A 23425-nucleotide genomic window follows, 5' to 3' on the forward strand; every position below is an offset into this window, starting at 1 on the left:
CAAGTTTAATTAAGTTGTATTAGTATCAAGTTGTTTAGACTAGAAATTAATTAATTATGCTACAAATAATTTGTTGTGGTAGTAGAAATTAACTGAGATGTGACCAAACCACATTAACTAGTATGAGTTCTCATCATTTTCATATTTGAACTGCACTTTGGTGTCCCAACAACTTGGACCAAATGAAAAATCACGGACATTAAACTTGAAGCCACCAATTTTATTGCTTATTGGGCATCAAGGTGTAAGTATAATATGAAGATACTATTGAACTTTTTTACATTTCGAATAATTTTATAAACTCATTAGATTTCAAGATGATTAGAATTCGGAATTAGAATTCGAATTCTTACAATTTTGAACAATTTATTGATTCTTTTCAAAATTATCTCTTAAAGTTATATAAAAATAAATCAACTGATGATATTTTTAAACTTTGAATTTGCTCAAAGAACAATAATTTTTTGCTATCAACAACCCAGCACAATTAATGAAAACAACTATAAAAGAAGAAGAAGAGTAAAGAAATTGGGGGAAAGGGTTTGCAGAACGTAGAGGGGTGGGGTGGGGGTGAAAGGGAGGTGTACAAATTAAAAAAAAGGATAAAAATAATTCAAAAAGTGAAGGAAAAAAAAGAAAAATAGAAGGAAGAAAATCTATGTTTTTAATTTAATTAATACGTGTCAAACATTGTTCGATGGGTGATTATGCAAACGACCCTCAAAATGAACTAGGTTGGGCTAGATCTTCACTTGTATTTTAAGGGTTGTTAACTAGCTTATTTAATGTGTTAATGAGTATTGAAGTTAGTCTAGTTGAGTTTGAAGACAAACGTCAAGGAACGACCAAGACGTTCGATGACTAGTCATCTATGTGCTTGCATGTGTTCTAGTATGTCTTTGCATGTTGCATGAGTTGTTTGGTGAGTAAATTGATTGAGGAGATCCTAAGACCTAGATGAGCATGTTTAGGAGTTTAATGTCCGGGTACGACTCAACATGGGACACACGAGGGGCCCTAGAGGAGGACCCCATTTTCTAGCCTCGAAGCTGCCAGGCAACCTCCTTGGCAGTGTCAAACGACGAACCAAACGATGGCTCGTCGACATGGTCCGTTGATTGGACCTGCAGGCGTGCACATTTTTGAGCTGCAGACCCAAACCACAAACCCCCATTGACGGGACATTGTCCAAATGAAGGTCTGTCATTGTAAGGCGTTGTTTGGGGGTGTGTTTTGATAAATTCATCACAAGTCTTTTAAACTGTGAGGACGATTATTTTAGGGTTAGTTGGGTATTTTAAGAGTATTAACGTGATTAAACTCTCTTTAGACCCTAACACCTAAATGAAAACCCTTTCCTTCCCAAGTTCTCTCCAAAAACCACCATGGAAGTTCAAGATCAAGATGGAGCTACGATGATGGATTCTAATGGAGTTCTTCTTCAATTCTCTTGGAGTTCTTGTAATAAGATGTGGGAGTTCTTTATCTAAGGCTTGCTATCACCTTAGAGCCAATTTCAAAGTGATTTTCAAAGATCTCAAAGTTTATAATAAAGTCCAATTTTCACTCTAAGTCATGGGTTCTTACATGAAACGTTTTCAAACGATTAAATATGATATAATTGATGTTTTCCAATGAAAATCTCCATGAACCCTTGATCTTCTCAAATCTCTAAATTTGGCTTATGAATGGGTTAATTTCTTATAAATCTTATGATGATAGAATTGAGTTTACATTATGTTGTGATGTTGATTTCTATTGTTAATTATAATATTATATTGTGAATTGGTGGAGATGTTAAGGAATGGTGATCTTGACTATTGAAAGAAGGTAAGTTGACCTAATTCCCTTAGTTAAGATAGAATTGACATATAATTGCTATTAATTGGTATGGTCCACTTATGGTGGCGATGCTTATGTGTTTATATGATTATAATCATGGCCTTGTCACCATTATTATGTGAATTTTAGTAGTATCATGTTAGCGCCTATGTGAAGGTACAATGTGAAATTGTTTATTTGAAGTAATGTGATCATGTAGGAGATATTATGGCATATATGAATATGTAAAGTGAAGGATGATGTGATATATGTGTGATCTTGTATAATGTGAATGTATAGGGTGGAAGTACTCATGTGATGTCTATATGATCTTGAATGAGTTCTAAGGTTATGATATTTCTCTAATTGATGATATATGATGACGGAGGATTAAGAAGAGTCTTATGAATGTTGTATATTATGTGGTAGACTTAGTGTCCCTACTAAGTACTTGAATGATATTGAGTAAATGATATGATGAATGTAGCGTCATGATTTGGTAGACCTAAGTCCCTCTTCTTGATAAAAGTAATGTGAATATGTGATCTCTTGACTTGGTAGACTTAGGAACCCTTTCATGTATGTGTATAAATGAATAATGAATAGAAGTCTAGGATAGAACTAAAATGGTGCCCTCTAAGGATGACTAATAAAAGACCTTGAATAAGAAAAGAAGGTCAAGAATATAGTTCCTTGAACATGAAAAGAAGGTTAAGAATGAAGACCTTGAATATAGAAAAGAAGGTTAATAGAAGCCTTGAAGTGGAAGACCGTAATGGTGCCTTTCTCGAGTGGAATGATAGACTTAGGGGTAGGTTGGCTGGAACGATATGAAATCATCTTAAAGGAAGTCAAAAGATCTATCCTAATAGTTCTTGGTTGGAAGCCACAGTGGACCCACCCTTGGAAGAAAAAGTATTAAGAGTTGGCAGGGCAAAGTGATGGTACCTTCTCTAACACACCTAGGGAATGATTACTCTATAAGAACAAAGGCAACACACTGAGCGGATATGTTTGTGGTAGTAGATCTACTTAAGTTGAGACTAGAGTACAAAGAAGCTTTTGATATTCCTTAACCATGTGCCAACATAGGATGTGTCCTAGTTCTACCATTGACAAGTAGAACACCCTCCACGGGGCAGGATAGATTCCGAATTCCATACCTAGCTAGTATGGTCTATGTCGATTAGTGCCTATTCTTATCTTATGGGATGTACACTCTAGTTATTGGATAAGTTCTACAATGTGTGGGTAATGGAATGAGACGTTATCTACACATTGCACGAGTAGGCTTTGGAGATGCTAGGTGAGTTCCCTAGGTCCTTCAAAACCGTTACGTGAAGTCCTCTAAATGGTTATTTGTATCTTAAATGATTTTAATGAATAAGTTTATCTTAAATTAAAGTAGGTTCTCTTAATGTAGTATGTTTTCTAGAAAGGTTCGTATATGGGGTAGCTTTGAGAATTGCTTAGTAGGCTTGAAGAGGGTGCAAAAATTTATCTTCATGTATTACTTAGGTGAATCTTAGAGTAACATTAGGTAGAGAGTCTAAATGATGTAAAAGCTTATCTTATTGAATATGTAACTAAGTGATATGTGATGAAAATGAATATTCTTACTTTTGGTAGTTTTAAGGATTACATAGGTGTGCTTGAAGAGGGTGTATGGGCGGTCTCTTCTTGTATTACTTAAGTGAGTCTTTGGATAACCTTTAATAGGGGGTCTAAATGCTTATTATGAAGGTTTCTCAAAATGTCATGAAAGCATGTTTCAATATTAAATGTCCCTTTTTCATGGTTTTGCATGACTTCCATACTTAGTGCATTCAATGTGCTAACCCCTTCTTTTTCCTTTTGACTAAAGTGTAGGGATTGTAAGTCTTGATATGCCATGGATGATGGATATGTTTCTAAGGTTTGATGATGAAGCTTTGGTAAGTCCTTATAGATTCGAGGACAAAACCCACATGTTCCTTTTATGTCTTTTAGTCTTTATTTCAAGTCTTCTATGGACTCAGTCCCAATGTTGTACATTCAAAGTATTAGACGGTTTAAAGAGACATGGTAAAGTTAGATGTTTTTAAAAGTCTTCTGCTTGTGATTAATGAAAGTATTCTTTGTGTGTGAAGAAGGTTTTAAATTCTTACTTATTTTGGGAGTATATTATGCAATGATTGATACGAGAGGCTTGTATGAGACTTCTCAGAGTCTCATACGCCCGTAATTTTTAGGGGGTACCATTGGGTCATTACAGATTAATACTTTGCTTTTCAAAATTGGGGCTGGTCTAAAAATAACGTAATAGTACAAGTTCAAAGTTGTTTAGTGGGTTATTGGATTCCCACAAGTTCAATTATGTTCTTCAAAAACACGTCTTACTTTCATGGGGTAATAATGTATTATCGTTATATCATATGTCATCATCTAAACTATCTTAAAAGAAGAGAAAAAACATAATTTTCCTCCTGAAATTATTCAAAAATTTTAGTTACACACTTAATATAACATCTCATAACTCGAACTAACTGACAATAACCTAACAAACCAAGGATAATCAATTTTGGGAATAAGTAGGGAAATCTGGAAACTTTTCAGCTTTCAAAAGTGATTTTGGTCATTTTCAAACGGTTATAACTTCCAGATCAGGAGGATTTTGCATGATTTCTTTATATGGTTGTAAATCCCTTGGGAATATCTTTCCAACGCCACCGATTTTGCATAAATCCAATGTCGTATGAGGGAGATATGCCTTTCGGAAGTTGGGTTGTTGAGCTGAGGAAAATCTAATTTTGATTTTATTAAGGGTAAGTTGTCTTTTCATCCTAGTATTTCCTAATTCATTTTTTTGTTATATTAGGGGTAAAACCAAGTCCCTAGCAAAATTAATAACGCTTAAGGCTTGGGAGAAAAGAGAAAAGAAAAGGAACATCAAGAATTATCCAAGAACGCCAAGATCGTTGCGTGGATTTCGTTGGTGGTGATCCCTATCGAGGTATGTGATATCATTCGGTATTGGGTCCTTTTACCCACACACAATTTGTTTCAATTCAGCAAGTTAGAGTATAGGAATGATGAATATGGGAGTTCTTGATAAAAATTCGTTAAATTCTTGTAGGTTAAATTGTAGTGTATCTCTACTAGATTTGATTCATATTTCTGGGCTATTTTAGGGTCTTATCTATTGGTCAATGAGGTACTTAGAGATCCTTAAGTGTTTGGGGTGGGATCCATGAAATTTTAGGAGGTTTAGAGATGAAAGCGGAGGTCCCGTCAGACAACCCCTGGGGTGTCGCACCCGCCAAAGGCCTCCGGGCAAGGTTTGTCTGGAAAGCCCTGGCGCACTGCGCCTCTCTGAGTGTGCCCCAGACCAGAGACTGTCCGACACGTTCTGGCGCTCTGCGCCTCTCAGAGTGCCAAGACCCCCTAGAGATCCCGTTTTTTCCCTATTTTTTCGTACTAGTTCCTAAGTGATGTACATATCATTTCTAGTTTCCAAAACTCTAAAGTGCATTTAAAAATTATGATATTATCCATAAACATGATATTATGATCCTTGAATTCATAATCCAATTCAAGAAAAATTAAGATCAAAGTCAAAGAAGTTAGGAATCAAGTTTAAAAGTTAAGAAGCAAGTCAAAGTAAGTTCTTAAAGTCTTCAAAGAGTTTTAAACAATCATTTTAAGTTTGATTTAAGGATCAAGTTACAAGTTGAGTAAAGAGTAAATAGTTGAGTTAAATTCTCAAAAGTTATAAGGGAACTGATACGCTCAAACTATACTTCCCTAAAGAAGTATAAGCGGTCGTATCAAGTAAAGAATCCAAATGTTAGGTTGGGATTGATCTTACAAGGAAAATAGTTTAGACTTAACTTCAATCTACGATTACTTCTATTTAGTCAAGTCCTTTCCGGGAACAAACAATTAAAGGGGGGATTGTTTTGTGTAACAAAAGTAATGAATTAAGAATAAGTAAACAAGTAGCTAGTTCAAATATTTGATGTTTATCAAATGATGAGAGAAACTAGTGTGTAAGTTTTCCTCATAGGTTCATAACGCAGTAAGCCTAGCTATAACAACTCTTTCCTAGTAGCTTGCATGCAAAGTGGCAAGTTATGTATCCCTAATTCCTTGGTCCAGCAACTAGTGAATTTCACTCCGCACCTTGGTGCGGCTACGTGTGTGTACTTTACTAAAACTTTCCTTTTACCTCATATTAAGCATCATAATCGATGTATGACTTAGTTATTACTTCACACAAATCGACACTAGCCTATTAGATAGTGTATACTAAATCTACGTTGATAATTCTTTTCTTATTATCTACTTCCTTGGTCTGGCAAGAAGCAACAAGGTGAGTTCTAACATTGGCCATCGTTAAAAAGACATTTTAAACGAAAGAATTATCAATACATGTGTAACAACCCTAAAAATGAATAGGATCAAGACTTAGGGTGTCAAGAATGCTTGCGATTAAACCAAGGTTCACACGGATTGATATGCATAGAACCAGACCTTAGAACCCTTACTACAATCAAGTCAACTAACTTGGGGAGTTAGTTGGCCTTTGAAAGGTTGGAACCAACCAAGTAAGGCTCGCAAAAATAAAGATTTAATTGAAAGAGTCTTTACCGGACTTAAAAGAAGAAATTTTATGTTTTGAGGGTCCAAGGGTAAAATGGTCATTTCCATGCCAAGGGTAATATTGTAATTACCCTGAGGAATTAATAAATTAATTGGTTAATTTAATTAAAAGAGCTTTTCGAATTGGGGGCGACCCAGAGTGACCCATTTCGCAAATGGGCTGCCACTCGGGTTCGAGCCCCACTAGGAGCAAGGAATTGATGATTTAATCATCAATTAAAATCTATTCATTAAGGGTAAAATGGTCCGTTCAACTTATTAATTAAAATGAATCATATTTTTATTAAGTTGATTAAATCGTATTTTGACTAAGTCTTGAATTTAGTCTCCTAATCCTAATAACTCTCTCTCCCTCATGTTTCTCAACTCTCTCTCACGTTCTTAATCTCTCTCTCTCACGTTATTCTGCCAGACACAACCAAAAACCAGAAAGTACATCAAGATTTCTTCACACTTGAAGAACTCACAAGAACTTTTAAGTAAAAGACAAAGTAATCAAAATGTGAAGGCTAAGAGAGGTTCGTCGAGTGGGGTGTACGTTGAAGTGAATTGGGCGTGGTTTGGAGGAGTTCCCGGGAAGAAGCTTCACACTTGAACAACATCAAAAGATATGGGTTTTCTCTCCTGAAATTCTTTCTCCAAGAGTACTTTCCTTCGAACGTTTCTCAAGCTCTTAAAAACTAAAGTTGTCCCCCTTTGTATAACCTTGTCCGTAGCTCCCAAACGAATTTGTAGGATTGGTATGTTGTGCTACTAGACTTAGGCATGATTGACGTACTTATATTAAGTGTGAACATGTTTTATGTGAGGAAAATTACAAAAATGATATTTGAAGTGTAACCAAAAATTGGTGTTGTGTGGGCATCGTGGGCAATGGCTTTAGCCACTGTTTCGAGGTTGAATATTCATGTGTTTTTTGTGTATTTTATGTGTGTAAGGTGTGTGCAATGTTTTGTTCATTATAATGAAAAATGTTGGGTTGAATAACACTCTTTTAGCTAAGTAAACTCATGAAAGAGGTGACTAAAGATGAGTGAAGAATGATAAGAAATTTTTTTTCCAGATTGCATACTCTCCCATAACGTTAAATTCTGGGTTTTTGAAAAGGTAAATAAATAAGTGAGGTCAATGGGAATTGAACCCAAGACCTCACATGTTGAGAAGGCTGAAAAATAAGAGAACAATGTGAAGGAGCTAAGGGAAATCGAACCCCTTAGCTACTGGTTTCGTGAGGCAAAGAAAAAAGAAAATGGGGGCTGAAGGATTCGATCCTAACTCCTGTTTTCGCGAAAAACTAAGGGAAATGGGGCTGGTGGGGAATCAAACTCGCGACCTATAGGGAGGAGAAGGAAAAAAATTTAAGTAAACAAGTAAATAGGAGGCGTGGGATTTGAACCCACGACCTCCCAGTACATGCGAAGGGAGAGGAAATAATATAAAAAGAAAATGCGAGGCGTGAGATCAAACCCACGACCTTAGCGCTGAAGGGAGAGGCGAAATAACAAGGAAATAAAGTGAGGCTGTGGGGATTTGATCCCACAACCTCACTGCCACTCGCCCATTTAAATAAATAAAGATAGAGGGGCTGTGGGGGTTCGAACCTACCACCTCACAGCCTCCTCACTGAAATTTAAAAAGAAATAAGAGGGTTGTGGGGGCTCGAACCCCGAACCATTCGGTCATCTAAGAGTGAAATTAAAATAGAAAAACAATCCTTCAATGTAAATGTTGAGATTTAATTTAGAGTTCTAATGTTATGAATATTAGAAATAAAATTAATTAAAAATATAAATGATATCCAAGTAATCCAAGATTTGGGTTCCCTTGCCCAAAGTTTCGGATTGATGCATAAGTCATACGTGAGTAAAATATCCAAAAATAATGTCATTTGCTTAGATAAAAAATTAAGATCTTGGCATATATACAAGATATATAAGTCTTGTACTACATAATCTTAGGAAAGTAATAATCACTTAGCAAACTATGAATGAAGCCTCATGGCTTGTATGTATAGACACATAAGTCTAACATACGTTCAATAATAAGTGAATCTAAGATGTATGTAATGAAACGATGAACCCTAGGAGGGTTAAGTATGAGTGTAAGATACACTAAGTGTCCAAATGCATTGGCATATGATGAGATAAACTATGAAATGATGAAATAAGCATTCACGTAATAACAAGTGAGTAACTATGAAAAGCAAAGGTGCTAATAATGAAGAATGTGGTGACAACATGACATGAGGCTAATTAATATGATAAGAGTAATTTCAGGTGAGCCTAAATAAATGTTACCAATACGTACTCACCAAGGAGAGTGTATGATAATGAAGAGACCAGTCTCTATGAACACTCTAATAAAAGTGTTGAGTCTAACACACTAAATACTAATTATGAGATGAGAAATCATCTAATGAGATATGTTTTCCTCATAGTAGAAGCCAACTTCCATGACGTATAAGGTAAATATAATGGAACTTTATACTGAGCACCGATAGGCTAGCTGTGAGCGGTGATGCCTTCTTTCGGGAAGGGTGAAGGTTCACGAAACTCTCATGAGATGAGACTGTCCAGCTTGCCCGATATGGGTCTCCATACATCTCCTAGTCTTTGAACCTATACTGCCAATATAGGGATCTGGCGGGGTTAAATTCCCATATACGCTAGCATGTTATTGAATTACTTTGGCTGGTGATTCCACCTGTTTTCGGTTTGGGGAAGACACTGGATTTCATGATGCTTACATGATCTATGTTAGTTAAAGCAAAAGTTCCCAATCAATGAATGAGGCCTAAACCCTAAACCCTAAATACGAAGAGTTACAATTGTTTAAAAGTGTTTATAGAGTTTCTGCATTTTGGAGTATATCGCTTGTTGGATGTTTACTGGATTTTGTTCATCTTTGGTTCAGATAAGTTTGATTCTCCCTTGATGAGTACATGATGCTTAAAGTTCAAATTCTTATAACGTAGGCTCGGGAAAGATTATGTTGTGAGAAGGGAATATTGATGAGATTGATGAGGTTTGGACATTTTGAGAATGTAGTAATGGATTCAAGTTTACTTTTTGCTGTAGAGATATTAGTTCAGAATTTTCTCTTGATTATGTCAGAAAAAGATTCGTTATGATGGTTATGTTATGGTCCAGTGAGTTTCAATTTAAATTGGGTTCATGGGGTAATCTGTAGCGTGATAATCACTCTTGATTTATAGATCTTTCAAAGTTTTATTTGAAAGTTTAGATCTTAGTAGTCGATCTTGATGAAATAGTCTTAGAGGCGGAGCTCACTAAGAGAGATGAACACTAATCGATAGGTCATAACTTAGACTTTTAGTAATGTCGGTTATTCTTCCTTCTTCTTCCTTATGTTCGAGGACGAACATAATTTTTAGTGGTGGATAATTGTAATAACCCGAAAATCATATTTCACAATTTTAAACTATTTATTAAACTATAGTTAATTAATTGACAGATACTTATTAAATAATTAAATTTTTTATTAATTGATGGTTAATGGACTAAGCGATAATTTATTTAATACCCTATATTATACTTATTAAATTAGGCTAGTTGGGTTTTGCCGCTTTTTGGTACAAAATTAGTTTATTTAGAAAAAAAAAATAGAACAGGGAATAGGCGAGGACTTACGCAGCGGCGGTTGACGAATGAAAAATGGAGGCATACTTCTCCAGGTCAGAACTAGTACAATTCCAAGTCCCTTTCCATTATATTGAAGTTAAGAGGATACATGTATATTAATATAATGTATGAAGGAGTTTAATTTAGTGTTTAATTTAATATGCATATAAAATCAGTTTTTGTTGCTTAGGGAATTAACATTTTTGAGTGATTGTTATGGTATAGTTAATGCTAATGATTAAGGCAATCATTACGAATAGCGTATAAATAGAATAGTTTTGGTGGATTTAGTTTTCTTCCTCAAACGACATATATAATTGGTATAAATGTCCAAGGTATGATATATTATAAGATAGACATACATATAGCACTTGGTATTATGAAAGAGGGATAAAATATTAATTTTTCTTTTGCACTGTGAATCGGCCGAAAGAAAATAAATAGTGTAATTATTATTTTATTTAGTCAAGGACATGGACAATCATTGGGTACCAATGATTACTAATGAGTTTGATAATTGAGTTACGATAATGGAAATATCTCAAGATTAGGAATTTGATTGTATACTTAATTGAGTTTTTTTTTGTCTAGGCTAGACGTATAGCAATATGGGTGTGATTAGTTTTGAAAGCTTATTGTGATTATGTATGTGAATAGATTGCTTGAGTTGAAAGTTCAACAAAAGGGAAGGCTCAAGTCCAAGAGTAATTATTCGATTGGCTAAGGCAAGTGGATTTCTAAACTCTTGTTAAGTGTATGGAATGCGTGTATTTCCTTGTGATATATGTTTAGGAGTAATGGGATTGGTGATGGGTTGACTTGTCCACATTGATTAATTCTAATGATGAAATAAAAGGGATAACAAAAGGCGATGTGATTAATTATTTATGTGTGATGTGTTGAGAAAAGTTTGATGGCTTGTTGAATCATTGTTGATGTGATTTCATGTTTGTGTGGTTGTGAACTGTGCAATGTTATGAAAATAGTCATCTCCTCATTATTTGTGTGAACATGTCATTGCATTATTCTGAGACATGGTTGTGAAAGTGTTATGTGCATTGAGAAAGAATGATAACTTAAAGAGGATGTACCATTTCGAGGGACGTATCGCGCGCCGCGATGGATACTATATTTCGAGGGACGTATCGCGCGCCGCGATAGTTACTGTTATCGAGGGTCGTGTCGTGCGCCGCGACAGATGCATGGACAGATATGTCCCCCATGGGTCCCGGACTGAGAGACAGCGGGTGTGTATCACTAGGTCAGACATGCATCATTATACTTGACATTGCATTCCATTACATTGCACACACTTATCATTAGTGAACTTGATATTGTGTTTTGCTGATCTAGTGATTGCCTTTTTGCGGAACTTGTGATTGTTGAATACTGAGCTTGTTATTGAGGATATATAATTTGTTGAAGTGTTGTTGTTGAGGATATGTAATTTGTTGAAGTGTGTTATTGAGGATATATAAATTTGTGGAAGTGTTGATATTGAGGATATCTAATTTGTTTAAGCGTTGATGTTGAGGATATATAATTTGTTAAAGTGTTGTTGTGGAGGATATGTAATTTGTTAAAATGTTGTTGTGGAGGATATGTAATTTGTCTAAATGTTTTTGTTGAGTTACGTTCTATGTAAACTGTGAGTTGTTAGGTTGGGCTGATGTTTATGCAGGTTGTAGTTGTGGAGGTTCGGTTGGGGGTGGTAGGAGTACCCGTATTTCATCCCCTTAGCTTGTGTTTAGAGGTTTACTTGCTGAGTACCGTGTGGTTTGGTACTCACCCCTTGCCTCTACCAATTTTTGTAGGTTACTAGCCCGGACTTTTATGATATATTCTCTTCTTTTCCGAGGCTTCCTGGAGATTTTGTGAGGTAGTTGTTGGTCATCTTAGCATCCCTCCTTACTCTTGTTTATGATTTTGTTCTACTCTAGAAACAATATCATATGAGACTTATATTTTCTTTTGATCCGATTGTAATACTTTAGAGGCTTGTACACGTGACAACCAGGTTTTGGGGTATAATATAAGTTGATAGTAAATTTTACGCATTTTTATTGTAATAGTTGAGTTTTGAGCTTACTTGTCTTGGTGGGATAAGACGAGTGCCATCACGTCCATTTTTGGGTCGTGACATGGAAACTTTTTATCAAAAATGTAGTATCCAACTTATCCTTTTCTCTTTATTTATTGTTTTCTTTTCACTTTTGGGCAACATTATCAATCGAGAATTAGATGCACCAAAAAAAATTTCCAAATTGAGTGAAATTTTAGATCCTTAGATCAAGCCAAATACCATAGCAAGGTAACATTCAAATACAAGATGCTTGAATTCACAGAGAAGGGAATTTTTTAAAAAATATTTACTTTCCCAGAAAGAGGGTCAATCAGACACCTACATCACATTCGGAATTTCAACTTTCACGAAAAGGAAGATGACATGACAAGTCATTAATAAATCCAGTTATGTGACACAAGCTCAAAGAAAATAGAAGGTTATAAGATGGTTCAATGTACATTTACATTCACGATAAGATAAAAGTGCATTTGTATATATGGTCATTATGGCTGGGTAATACCGCAAGTTGATATTACTGAAAAGCATTAACATCTATCCCGTCTACTGCACCAAATCAGTAATTTCAAAGACAATACAAAAGACATGACTTTTCTGAGTTTCAAAAATATATGTCATGTCTTCCTTATTAGACAGTCCAGAAGGTACAAAAAGGGGATGGTATGCCAGATTTTCTTCAAATATTTGATGAATTTGTTGACTCTACAAACATTTACAGAGAGGCATCTCAATGTTTCATGCATATTTTTCGTTAATGGCATGGAAAAACAATTTTTTTTATATGTGGTGCACACATTTTGATTGTTGCGATAACATTTTTGCTTATTTATCATAAATAATAAACTATACTTATTTAGCAACAAAATAAGAAACAAAAACTATTTGTATAGAAACTAAAGTAAATTGTATACTTGTATTAGACACAATTGGCTTATGGCGGAATCTGCAAGAACATAGTATTCTGATGATCCAAAACAGAAATTGTTATAAAATACAAAGATGCGCTGGGGTGATTTCCAAAGCAAAATTTTGGAATGACTTGAAAAGGTTGTATGTTCACTCCCTATTCAAGGGAACTTGTTATATATAAGCAACTGTCAAAGAATGTAAATCTAGGGCAAGTTTAGCAGGTATATTAAGTCAGTCTAAATTCATTTGGCTTGAAAATTGCATTATTATTTTGTATATATAGTAGACTATGAATTCTCTGGTACTAATTTACTCCTACTTCTAAGGTAGAGAGGCTATTTCCGGTATAAGTTAATAAAACCAATAATACTACATAATGTAGACATGCAAAAGAGAACTTTACTTACATTAGATAACTTGTGAATGTATTGTTCCACGAGTAGCAAAACAACAGTAAATATAGTCAACACATAAGCAACAAACCATGTTTGTGTCAAGGTTGATAAACGAAATTCTTTATACAAATATTTTTGTAACTAATATACCAGAGTTTTAGATTTATCAACTTTAAATCAGATCAACTAATTATACTAATTATTGATTGTTTGTCAGTTCATTTGATTGATATATTCTGCTGGCAACATAAAAACTCAGCTTTCTTTCATTTTTAATAGTGCGATAAAATCAAGAATCATCCAAGACTTAACTTTCAAAAAGATATTTCGACTGTGATTTGGACTTAAACCAGCCGGCCAAAAAAAAAATAGAAGAAGAGGTAATTTAAAAGTGACAGTTGGTATATAGCTATAAAGGAAAACATGATCGCACATGTCTTAGCATCTCGAGTTTTAGATAACAATTTTCAGTTTTGAAAAATTGGAAAGTAAAATTTTACTTACTCATAGTCAATGACAATGAATTCTTGAATTTTTCTCTGCATTTGTGGCATATGATGGAGGGCTACCATTTATCACGAGGGCAAGAATATCTTGTAGAAATTAAAGAGTTATTAGTAAGTTGTAATAGTCATGAAAAAATGAATTATATGTGTGGTAAGTATAGTGTTAAGATATTTGAGAAGTACAGAATTCAGAGCCTATAGTTTGATGGTCGAAATTGTTAAACGATGTAGTTTTTAGCAACGTCGGTGAAATCAATGGTGGTTCAGGGGGTATAACTTGATCTATTAGTTCAAAAATTATGCCTTTATCAATTGTCCATCTGAATTGATGAAGATGATTTCCATACGCCTTGGTTGACTCAGAGACAAATGCCCCCGATAGCAAATATGTTTGGAAAGGAACAAACTCATTTCCATAATATGAGATATCTGTACCATATATGATAACTTGTATTTCACTTTCCTATTAGAAATTTAATGAAGTTAGAAAAATATAAGGTAAGTGAAATAACATATAGTTAGTATAGAAATTCAAAAGTGGTTTGAATTGTATGGGAATAATTATTTTTTATAGGGTATATAAAATTTAAAGCATATGAAATATGGGTGGAGGTTTACCCATGGATGTGATGGCTAAATCAACAGAATGAAGATTACAATATAATATGTAAAAACTGATTTTGCAAATAATTATTTAAGGTACACATCAACAACATTAAGCAACACTTTTAGCACAAAAAATAATTTTCAATATCAGCTCACAGATTTATCAGATTTTTCTGTGCGTTTACAAAATCAATTGACAGAGGATTTTGTTAAGCATCTATCCTCCCTCACTATTTGTATAATAATATTTCATTTATTCTATGATCACTCAGCACTGATAGTTTCTAAATATTTACATGAGAGTTCGTTTAAAGAAGCAATTCAATTTCTTAAATGGATTGGTATCCACACAGATTTCAATTCAATTTTTTCTATATTTCGCAAAGAAAATCAACAGCATCGAACCCAAACAGTAACTAACTTCCCTATAACACAAATTATGTCTACAAAAGAAAGAGGAATAAAACATAAATTTAAAATGATAAAACGTGCTTCATATCAAATTATATCGCATATTAATCATTAACGTATCTCATATGTTTGTTACGTCTCATTTAAACAAATTATTTTATTATTTTTCTATAATAATTTTATATATTATTAGTTTATATTTATATGTTTTTCATGTATTCTTTTGGAGATTAAAAAAACAATAATACTTTTACAAGATTAGAAAAAATAAAGTCCCCCGTTTAATAATAATTATTCGTGCCCTATACTATTTTTGAATGTCCAACAACACTTGTCCACTTTATGGAATAAATAGGCAATTTTATATATAATTTATGGTTACTTTTAGAGCAACTTTCACATATAGCGAACACAAATCATATTTGTATATTATAACTATGGTTTGCATAAGCTCCATAGCAAACATAAATATGTATATTTAGCTATAACTATTCCAAATGATTTAAAATATAATTAGACACTAGCTATAACTATATCAAATGATTAGTACTCTACCAATTTCACACTAGACCGTTTTACTAGTTTTTACTGTTTACTCACAACCCAAAAATTGAAGTAAGGGATTCTCAATTATAGCTATTGATTTTAATTTTAGTTTGTAATCATAGATTGTAATATTTGTAACTTGGTAAAGATTCGTAATTTGATTAAACATAAAAAAAATTCATACTATATTTTAATGGTAACAGTAATTATATGCTTTTGTACTATATTTTCTCTTATTGATGAAATTTGTCATTATCTTTCTTGTTTCACTCTATCAAAATATTTTGAGAAGTGAAAAGGCATATAATATTTTGGAGATATTTTTTTATTAAATAAATCTAAAATCAAATATATAATAATCAAAAACTAATAAAAAATATCTTATTAAATTATATTAATTTAACATATTTAAAAATTAAAAATTAATGAACTAAATTAATAATACACAAATTAAATCGAATCAATCTATGCACACACCACGGAGAAGCTAGGATAAAGATGCGGAGAAGAATGTTCGAGATTTGACACAAGCGTGGCAAGCTTTGTCATGTGGAAATGACACTTTTCTTGTTTTGGCATGCATATCTGCCACGTCAAAGTTTTTAGTTCTATATGAAATTCTCATCCCAAAACACAACAAAATTAAATTAGAACAGCTCGAAAATAATTGAAGGAGAAAGCAATATTTATATTTATAAAAAAAAATAAAAATAAAGAGTAGAGAATTAGTGATCAAACGCACGCGGCAAGAGAGAATACATGGAGGCGGAGACAAGTGCAGCTAGTGATACTCCTGTTACTAGGAAGAAGATGATAATGGTGGCTATCGATGAGAGTGAAGAGAGTTTCTATTCTTTGAAATGGGCATTAGATAATTTGATCAATGATCCTTCTATTATCATCACTCTCATCAATGTCCAAATTCCTTTTACACCCATGGTTTATCCTGCTGGACCTGGTATGTATGTATTTCTACTTATTGGATCAGATCTTTTATCTAAAAAGATAAAAAATTGTATGCAATGAAACTAAAATATTTAATTTGGGAGGGAGGGTGAAGTAATTGTTTTTTTTTTATATATTTATAGTTGTCTTTGCAACACCTACTGTTGTTGAAGCTGTGAGAAAAGGACAACAGGAGAATGCAACTAGAATACTCTCTCGGGCACTCCATCTCTGCCAACAAAAGATGGTATCACAATATATTTCTGGTTGCTTATATATATATATTTTTGTGCTAATTTTATGATTGGGTTTAGGTGAAGGCGGAGACTCTGATTGTAGAAGGGGACCCAAAAGATATGATATGTCAAACTGCACATGAATTGCACGTTGACCTTCTAGTAATCGGTAGCCGAGGACTTGGCAAGATTAAAAGGTTCATTTTCTTTTCGCCCAACACATTCATTACATTATTGGAATAGGATTATCCCATGTAAATATAGAATAAGCTCAATTCTTTATATTTATAAAGTAGCCATATTTAATTTGTATGTCTTAGTGATATATATCAAAGTATTTTCACCAATAAATCAGGGTTGTGCGACAAGTTGAATCTCGGGAGGAAATATGTGGGCATAATTAAAGAGATAATAGTCCAATCTATGAAATATGTTTTAAAGCTTCCACAATTCTCTCTCTGCATACAAAACATATATACACATTACTTGTGCGAGAATATCATCTGCAAAGGTAAGGTGGGTAATCTTATGATAAGACTGAAGAGAACAATCTGGCCTTGAGCTTTTATTTTACATTCATACTTAATAAAAAAAGAGCTTAGGTCCCTGAGTCAAATATGAACACCCCTGTTCCTCGATGGACTTTCGTTGCTTCATCTCCATATTCTTTTACACATGAAATTTCTAAAATCTGACATGTTAAAGTTTTCACTAAATTAACAGAGAATCTAAATTATAATTGAGGCATATACCAGTGATGAGACGTCCTTACTTGTAGATTGTATGTGCAACATATGAAGTTAATTGCTCTTGTTAGATTGTTTTTGTATGTAATATTAAGGTTGTTTTGCAGGGCTTTCTTGGGTAGTGTGAGCGACTATTGTGCTCATCATGTGCAATGTCCTATTCTCATTGTGAAGCCACCCAAGGAAAACCCCAAAAGCAGCTAATTAACAAGGATATATCATGTGCCAGTCTATGAACAATGTCATTTACTTGATGATGAATAAACACAAGTTCATTGAGGATTATAAAACTTATGTATATATTAATTATATTATCAATAAATGGAGGTTGTATCTGTTGTCTCAATAGCTAGCCCAGTCCACAGGCAATAGGTTTTTGGGTAAAAGCCAGTCGTCACAACTAGTGCAATCTGAATATTTGACCCTCATTCCTCTGGTAACGCAAGTTGCTGCAGCTTATGTGGCTCTGTATTTGGTTTTAATAAATATAACAATTCAAATTAGAGATATCTAGCACTTCAACCTCGATGGAACAAATGGAAAGGGCAGTTCTTGGTCTTTTTAATCACGTCTTTACCTCTCTTTTTGTGTGCCTCTTCTCCTCGATTTCAGCTAGTACCGTAGTCCATTACTACGAGAATGTTGGTGATAAAGCAGAACAATATATATCTGCTTTGTTGATATTTTTCATGAAACTCCCATCGGTGTTAATTTTGATCACACTTGCATATGGTCTCATTATCTACTTTACTTGCCTTCATTTTATTTATGTTTCAAGCTTGCAATAGTCTCACATATATTATCAGAAGATTGTTGTGCCATTGAATTCCCTTGCCAAGAATAGTGTAGCCTGATATTCCATTCTTTGGTTAGACTCATGTATGTTTAGATTAGTTCTATATTAGCTTAAGAATGACCAATAATGCATCCCGGTTGACTGTTGTTAATATGATGATAATAATAATATGATAAATCTAAATTTATCAGATTTCTTCCAAATATAATGTAATACCCCAAGAGGGCCGACTTCAGAAGTTGAAGGTACCAACCCACGCTGGCCACCTACAGCCAGTGGATGGGAATACAAATCGTAGGTGAATCTGTGGTTGACCACTAGCACTTTCCAGAAGGGGTCACAACGGTCGGGTCCGGTCGGTGGGACCACTCTTCGTGGTTGAGGCCCGTGGTACAAATTGAGTTTCTGACCATGAATGACAGTCCGTAATCAGTGGCTGTCGGTGGGCAGCTGATAGTACTTTTTGGGCATTTGGGTCTGTTTCCAATCAATTAACTCCTGCACTGCAACATCTTGCCTTTCATCAAGGATTATGACTCCCAAATTTTTCAGTATCTTTCAGTTAATCAAAATGAACTCTCTCAAATATTTCTCTATTTAAAACTTGAAGAAGACGAATAATTCAACTTAGGGTTTCAACTGAGCCTCAATTACTCCATTGAAGATTAGTATTTGGTCCAATGAACCCATCCAATCTCCATGTTTTCAAGTTATGATTATATTAATATAGAATTTTGAATCATATGTATATAGTTGTGGAATAGTGAGAACAGGAAGAACATGAGGAAAAAAAAGATGGAGGGTTCTGTCTCTGTGCGCGCGCGTGTATTCATAACTATATATACATATGTATTGAAATACACTTGTATTACAAAATCACCATTTCAACTTGTGTTAAAATTAAAAATATATATATATATATATATACGTATATATATATATATGTATATATATATATATGTATATATATATATATATATTTAATATTAACACAAGTTGAAATGGTAATTTTGTAATACAAGTGTATTTCAATACATATGTATATATAGTTATGAACAATAGTAACACACGACGAACATGAGCGACAAGAGATTGATGTTAGTGTTATCATCTACTTTTGTATATAGTAGAATACTTATATATATAGACACTTGTTTATATTTTTGTATAAATACGATGTGAAACGTTGATTTGAAATACAATGTATCTGGATACATAAATATTTTACCCAATCTAAAAGGTTCATTCAAAAATATAAGTATAGTTAGATACACTAATATTGTACTTTTATAAGATAATATTTGAGTTAACATTGAACCTCAAGTATTACTAAGAAAATTGATCAAAAAAAAATAATGTTTGTCGGCTTTAACAAAATGCATAAATTATAGTTAATTTTTGTTGATAACATACTTATAGCTATTGAACTTCAAGAACTCTATATATAAATTTTTTTTGTAAGTTTCTCTTCTTTCAATTATTTCTTGATAGCAAAAATCGCAAAAATATATGTAATAATATGTGATTTAGTCAAAGTTAAATATATGCCCTTTTAATACTTTTTTTTAGAGAATTAATACAAAAATCACAATTTCACAATAAAAAATATTTGTCATTTCATTAATCCTCGCTATTTTAAATATTTAAATATCATTTTTCTATGAAAAATGGTATCATTTTATTCATGAAAAAATTTAGGTAAAAAATATATTTTCTTATCATTTCTCTGCTTGAATTTATTATGTAGAAAAATACTTTATCGCATATCTCTTAACTTTCATCTTTTGAAGAAAGCGATTTGAGTGTAATGATGTTGAGATCTCATATCTTGATATTCAGAATTTTTCAAAGTGTAATAAAGACTAAATCTCCTTAAATTGTTGGTGCATGTAATATACCACAAATACAATAAGATACAGTTGAAATAAAATAACAAAAATATATTCAGACCGAGGCACGGATATTCAGTCTTTTTAAAAAGATCCAGGCCCACTATGTAATAACCTACGCCGATGCAACAATAACACATATGACTTGTCCTCTCAAGGATAAAATAGTCCAACAATATCGTACAATTCAAACAACTTCAAATTATTTGAAGAGTTAAAGTGTAATGGCCATTGAGGTCATTTCGGTGTTTTTGCATGCTTATTACTTACCTCTTTTCGTAGCTTCCTTGTATCTTCTATATAGTGTTGGTATAGTCGAATGAGCTTTCAGTTGGTTTTTCCATTATTGACGCCAGTGGCATATGAATTTCATTAAGGGTGTTCAAACTTTTAATAGTATTTTTTTAAAAAATAAAATGATAATTTAAACTACCAAAACAAATAATCAAGTTAAGTAATATTTAATTCAAAATAAGAATATTTTTAATAGAATTACAATTGTATAATTCAAAACTGACATAAAGAAAATAAATTACTATTGAAAACATAATTCAAAAATATTTTTACAGTTGTACTCGACGAGGTTTCATATCCTGAAATGTTTTTATAATAGACTCATTAGAAATAGTACGAAATACTTTCTTTTCTACATAAGACACTATACAACCGTCTAAAAACTCATCATCCATTCGGTTTCGCGAGTCATTTTTAATGGACTTCATTGTCGAGAGCTCTTTCGATGGTTGCAGTAGCAACTGCTAAAGCAAAGCAAATTTCACTAAGAGAAATATAAATAGATAATTTAAGTTTTTCTTTATCTCTAGCAATTCTCTTGAAAGTTCACCAAGTCCACCTAAATTATAGAATCTTTTATCAGTATCGCGTACATTGATAATGTAATTGACAAGTTGATTTTGAAGGATGCCCATACTAAATTGATCAAAGTCATTAGGATATAGTTCAGACATTCTCATTATTTTTTCGATGTCAAAACTAGAAAATAAATTAACTGAATTCAAGCAAGCTACTCTATAAAAAAAAATCACTTGTCACCTCATTGAAACGATCATTGAGTTCTTGGAGTTGCCAATCAATTATCTTATGAAATACTTCCACACGAAAATGAAGTAAAATAGTATGATCAACAATTTTACGTCGTGATCTTCCAGAGTTAGCATAGGGCTCATCAAAATTGAATATCAAGATGTCATGTTTGATATAAAATAAAGATATTTTATTTATAAGTGGCTCTCATCCATCATCTCTTAGTTTTTGAAGCTTTTTCTTGGCTACTTCAACCAGTATCATGTCGTTTGCAATATCTTGTTCCTTTTTCTGTAGTGATATATTAAGATCATAAGTGTTGTTCAAAATATTAAGTTGGTTATTTTGTTATAAAATAAACGAACAAGAAGAAGAAAAAAAAGAGAATAATTGAGATTCTATTCTTAATAATATGGTGATATAATGTGGTTACTGTTTCTCCTATTTATAGAGAAAGAAAACCTAAAAGCATTAAATTTTAGGAAATAATTCACTTTTAAATTGGAAAAAAATATTTAGTGTGTTGGAAGGGATTCAACGTCTCTAGATGGATTAATGACACAATTGACCAACACGCTACTACATATTTATGCTAAAACTACGCATGTATTTTTAATTAATTAAATTCAAGAAGTCAAAAATAATTAAAGAAAAATGAAACACCCCATGGGGAATCAAACCCGAGCAAAGTGTAGGGATGCGCCAGTTATGACAACTTCACTGCGTCTTACTTAGTTGTTTTAGGGGATTCAACTTTTATATATACCAACATTAAATTAAAATTTTACGTATATATATAACGTTTTTTCCGACTAAGGGTGTCCAAGCCTACGTGGCTCCGCCCCTGATTGTGGCTTAAGGTATGAAAGAATCGACTTTAATAAACATTCTGAGATTTTGATGTCGAATGAGGACTTTTTATATTCCATCAGCTTCGAAAGGGTACTTTTGGTCTAGAGTGATTGTTGGTTTAAATTTCAAAGCTTTCATTTTGTGTTTGTATCGCTAAGTATTTTAACTTTTGAGTTTTAGCCAAGTGCTTGTTTTTCCGTTTTCGTAGTGTCGTTGATATATTGCATCATTTTGAGTCCCTTTATAAGTGGAAAGCACCCGAGTTGTTCTTGTATGGTTTTTTCCTTGAAGTAGGTTACAATTTTCCTTTTCTTAGACTTGGATTATTTATATTAATTGGATTGTGAGTAGTATTGTATGATCAGGTTGGAGTTTATATTAGTTTAGACTTACTTGATCCTTAGTCGATTTATGACCATTGTTAGGTTGCTTAGTGTATTTTTAACTGGAAGACATTAGCTTAGGTTGATCCTTGTTGTTTGTATCGTATAGTATACTTACAAATGGCTTCTAGGTAGCGTGTAACTTAGGTTGTTGCATGTTTTGTTTGTATTAAATGGTTTGATTGTTTATGTGGTACTCTTGAGCTAATAAACTTGTTGATATTGTTTGTTGGGCTCGAGGATGTGATTTTGGACTAGTTGGATTTTCAAGTCAGTATTTTAATATTGTGACAGGAATTACCATTTAATTAAAGGTTTGGGACTTGTGATGATTTTGATATGATTGTTGCACTTGAATAATTATCTTTGAAGAAAAACTTGGAATTGCTAAAAAGGGGAGTTTACTCGGATGATTTTGTTGTCCTTGATGCTTTTATGATTTAAAACGGAAAAATACACATTTATAAGATTGTCCGTACTTTCAGCCATTTTTAATACTGTCAAGTCTGAGTACCATTTGGGGCGGCCCATCGACTTAGTTTTGGGCTACATTTTGTTTTATTTTTAAAAAAACAAGAAAAATTAGCAATTAAGTCATAATACCTAACATGTTTAGTAAAAATAATAACACATTAGAGTATTTATTTAAAATATCAAAATGACAATATTTTAGAGAATAATATGTATTCAGATTTGAGTTTAACTTGTATCCACCGTCAATGTACACTTTTTTACACTGATATATACTTTTAAGGCAAATTTCTTTTTTATTATTAATACCAATATTCGTACCCAACAATAATATTATGTAAGTAAAAAATGTCTAAATCATATAATTTGACTTATTTAAACAAATAAGATTATAGATATTTAGTAAAATCTGAGTTGTCATTTCATTATTATATTAATCATTTATAGCGTCCAAAACATGTTAAGCATCATCATAATATTAATATTTCACTTAATAATTTGATG

At 32.9% G+C, this 23425-nt stretch overlaps 1 protein-coding gene across 2 annotated transcripts; it reads left to right on the top strand.

Moving 5' to 3' along the window:
• The first annotated feature begins 16082 nt into the window (after nucleotides 1–16082).
• Nucleotides 16083–18023, top strand: USP (universal stress protein). Of its 2 annotated transcripts, none has more exons than NM_001319177.1 (4): nucleotides 16083–16517; nucleotides 16648–16751; nucleotides 16819–16937; nucleotides 17594–18023. In NM_001319177.1, exons 1-4 carry the CDS (start codon nucleotides 16319–16321, stop codon nucleotides 17688–17690), a joined length of 519 nt encoding a protein of 172 aa, NP_001306106.1. In that variant the 5' UTR covers nucleotides 16083–16318; the 3' UTR covers nucleotides 17691–18023. The 2 variants fall into 2 exon arrangements, with proteins under 2 accessions (NP_001306106.1, NP_001306104.1); NM_001319175.1 differs by having other exon boundaries at nucleotides 16678–16751.
• Nucleotides 18024–23425: the final 5402 nt, after the last annotated feature.

This window comes from Solanum lycopersicum, chromosome 1 (assembly GCF_036512215.1).
Source record: "Solanum lycopersicum chromosome 1, SLM_r2.1".
Lineage (NCBI taxonomy): Eukaryota > Viridiplantae > Streptophyta > Magnoliopsida > Solanales > Solanaceae > Solanum > Solanum lycopersicum.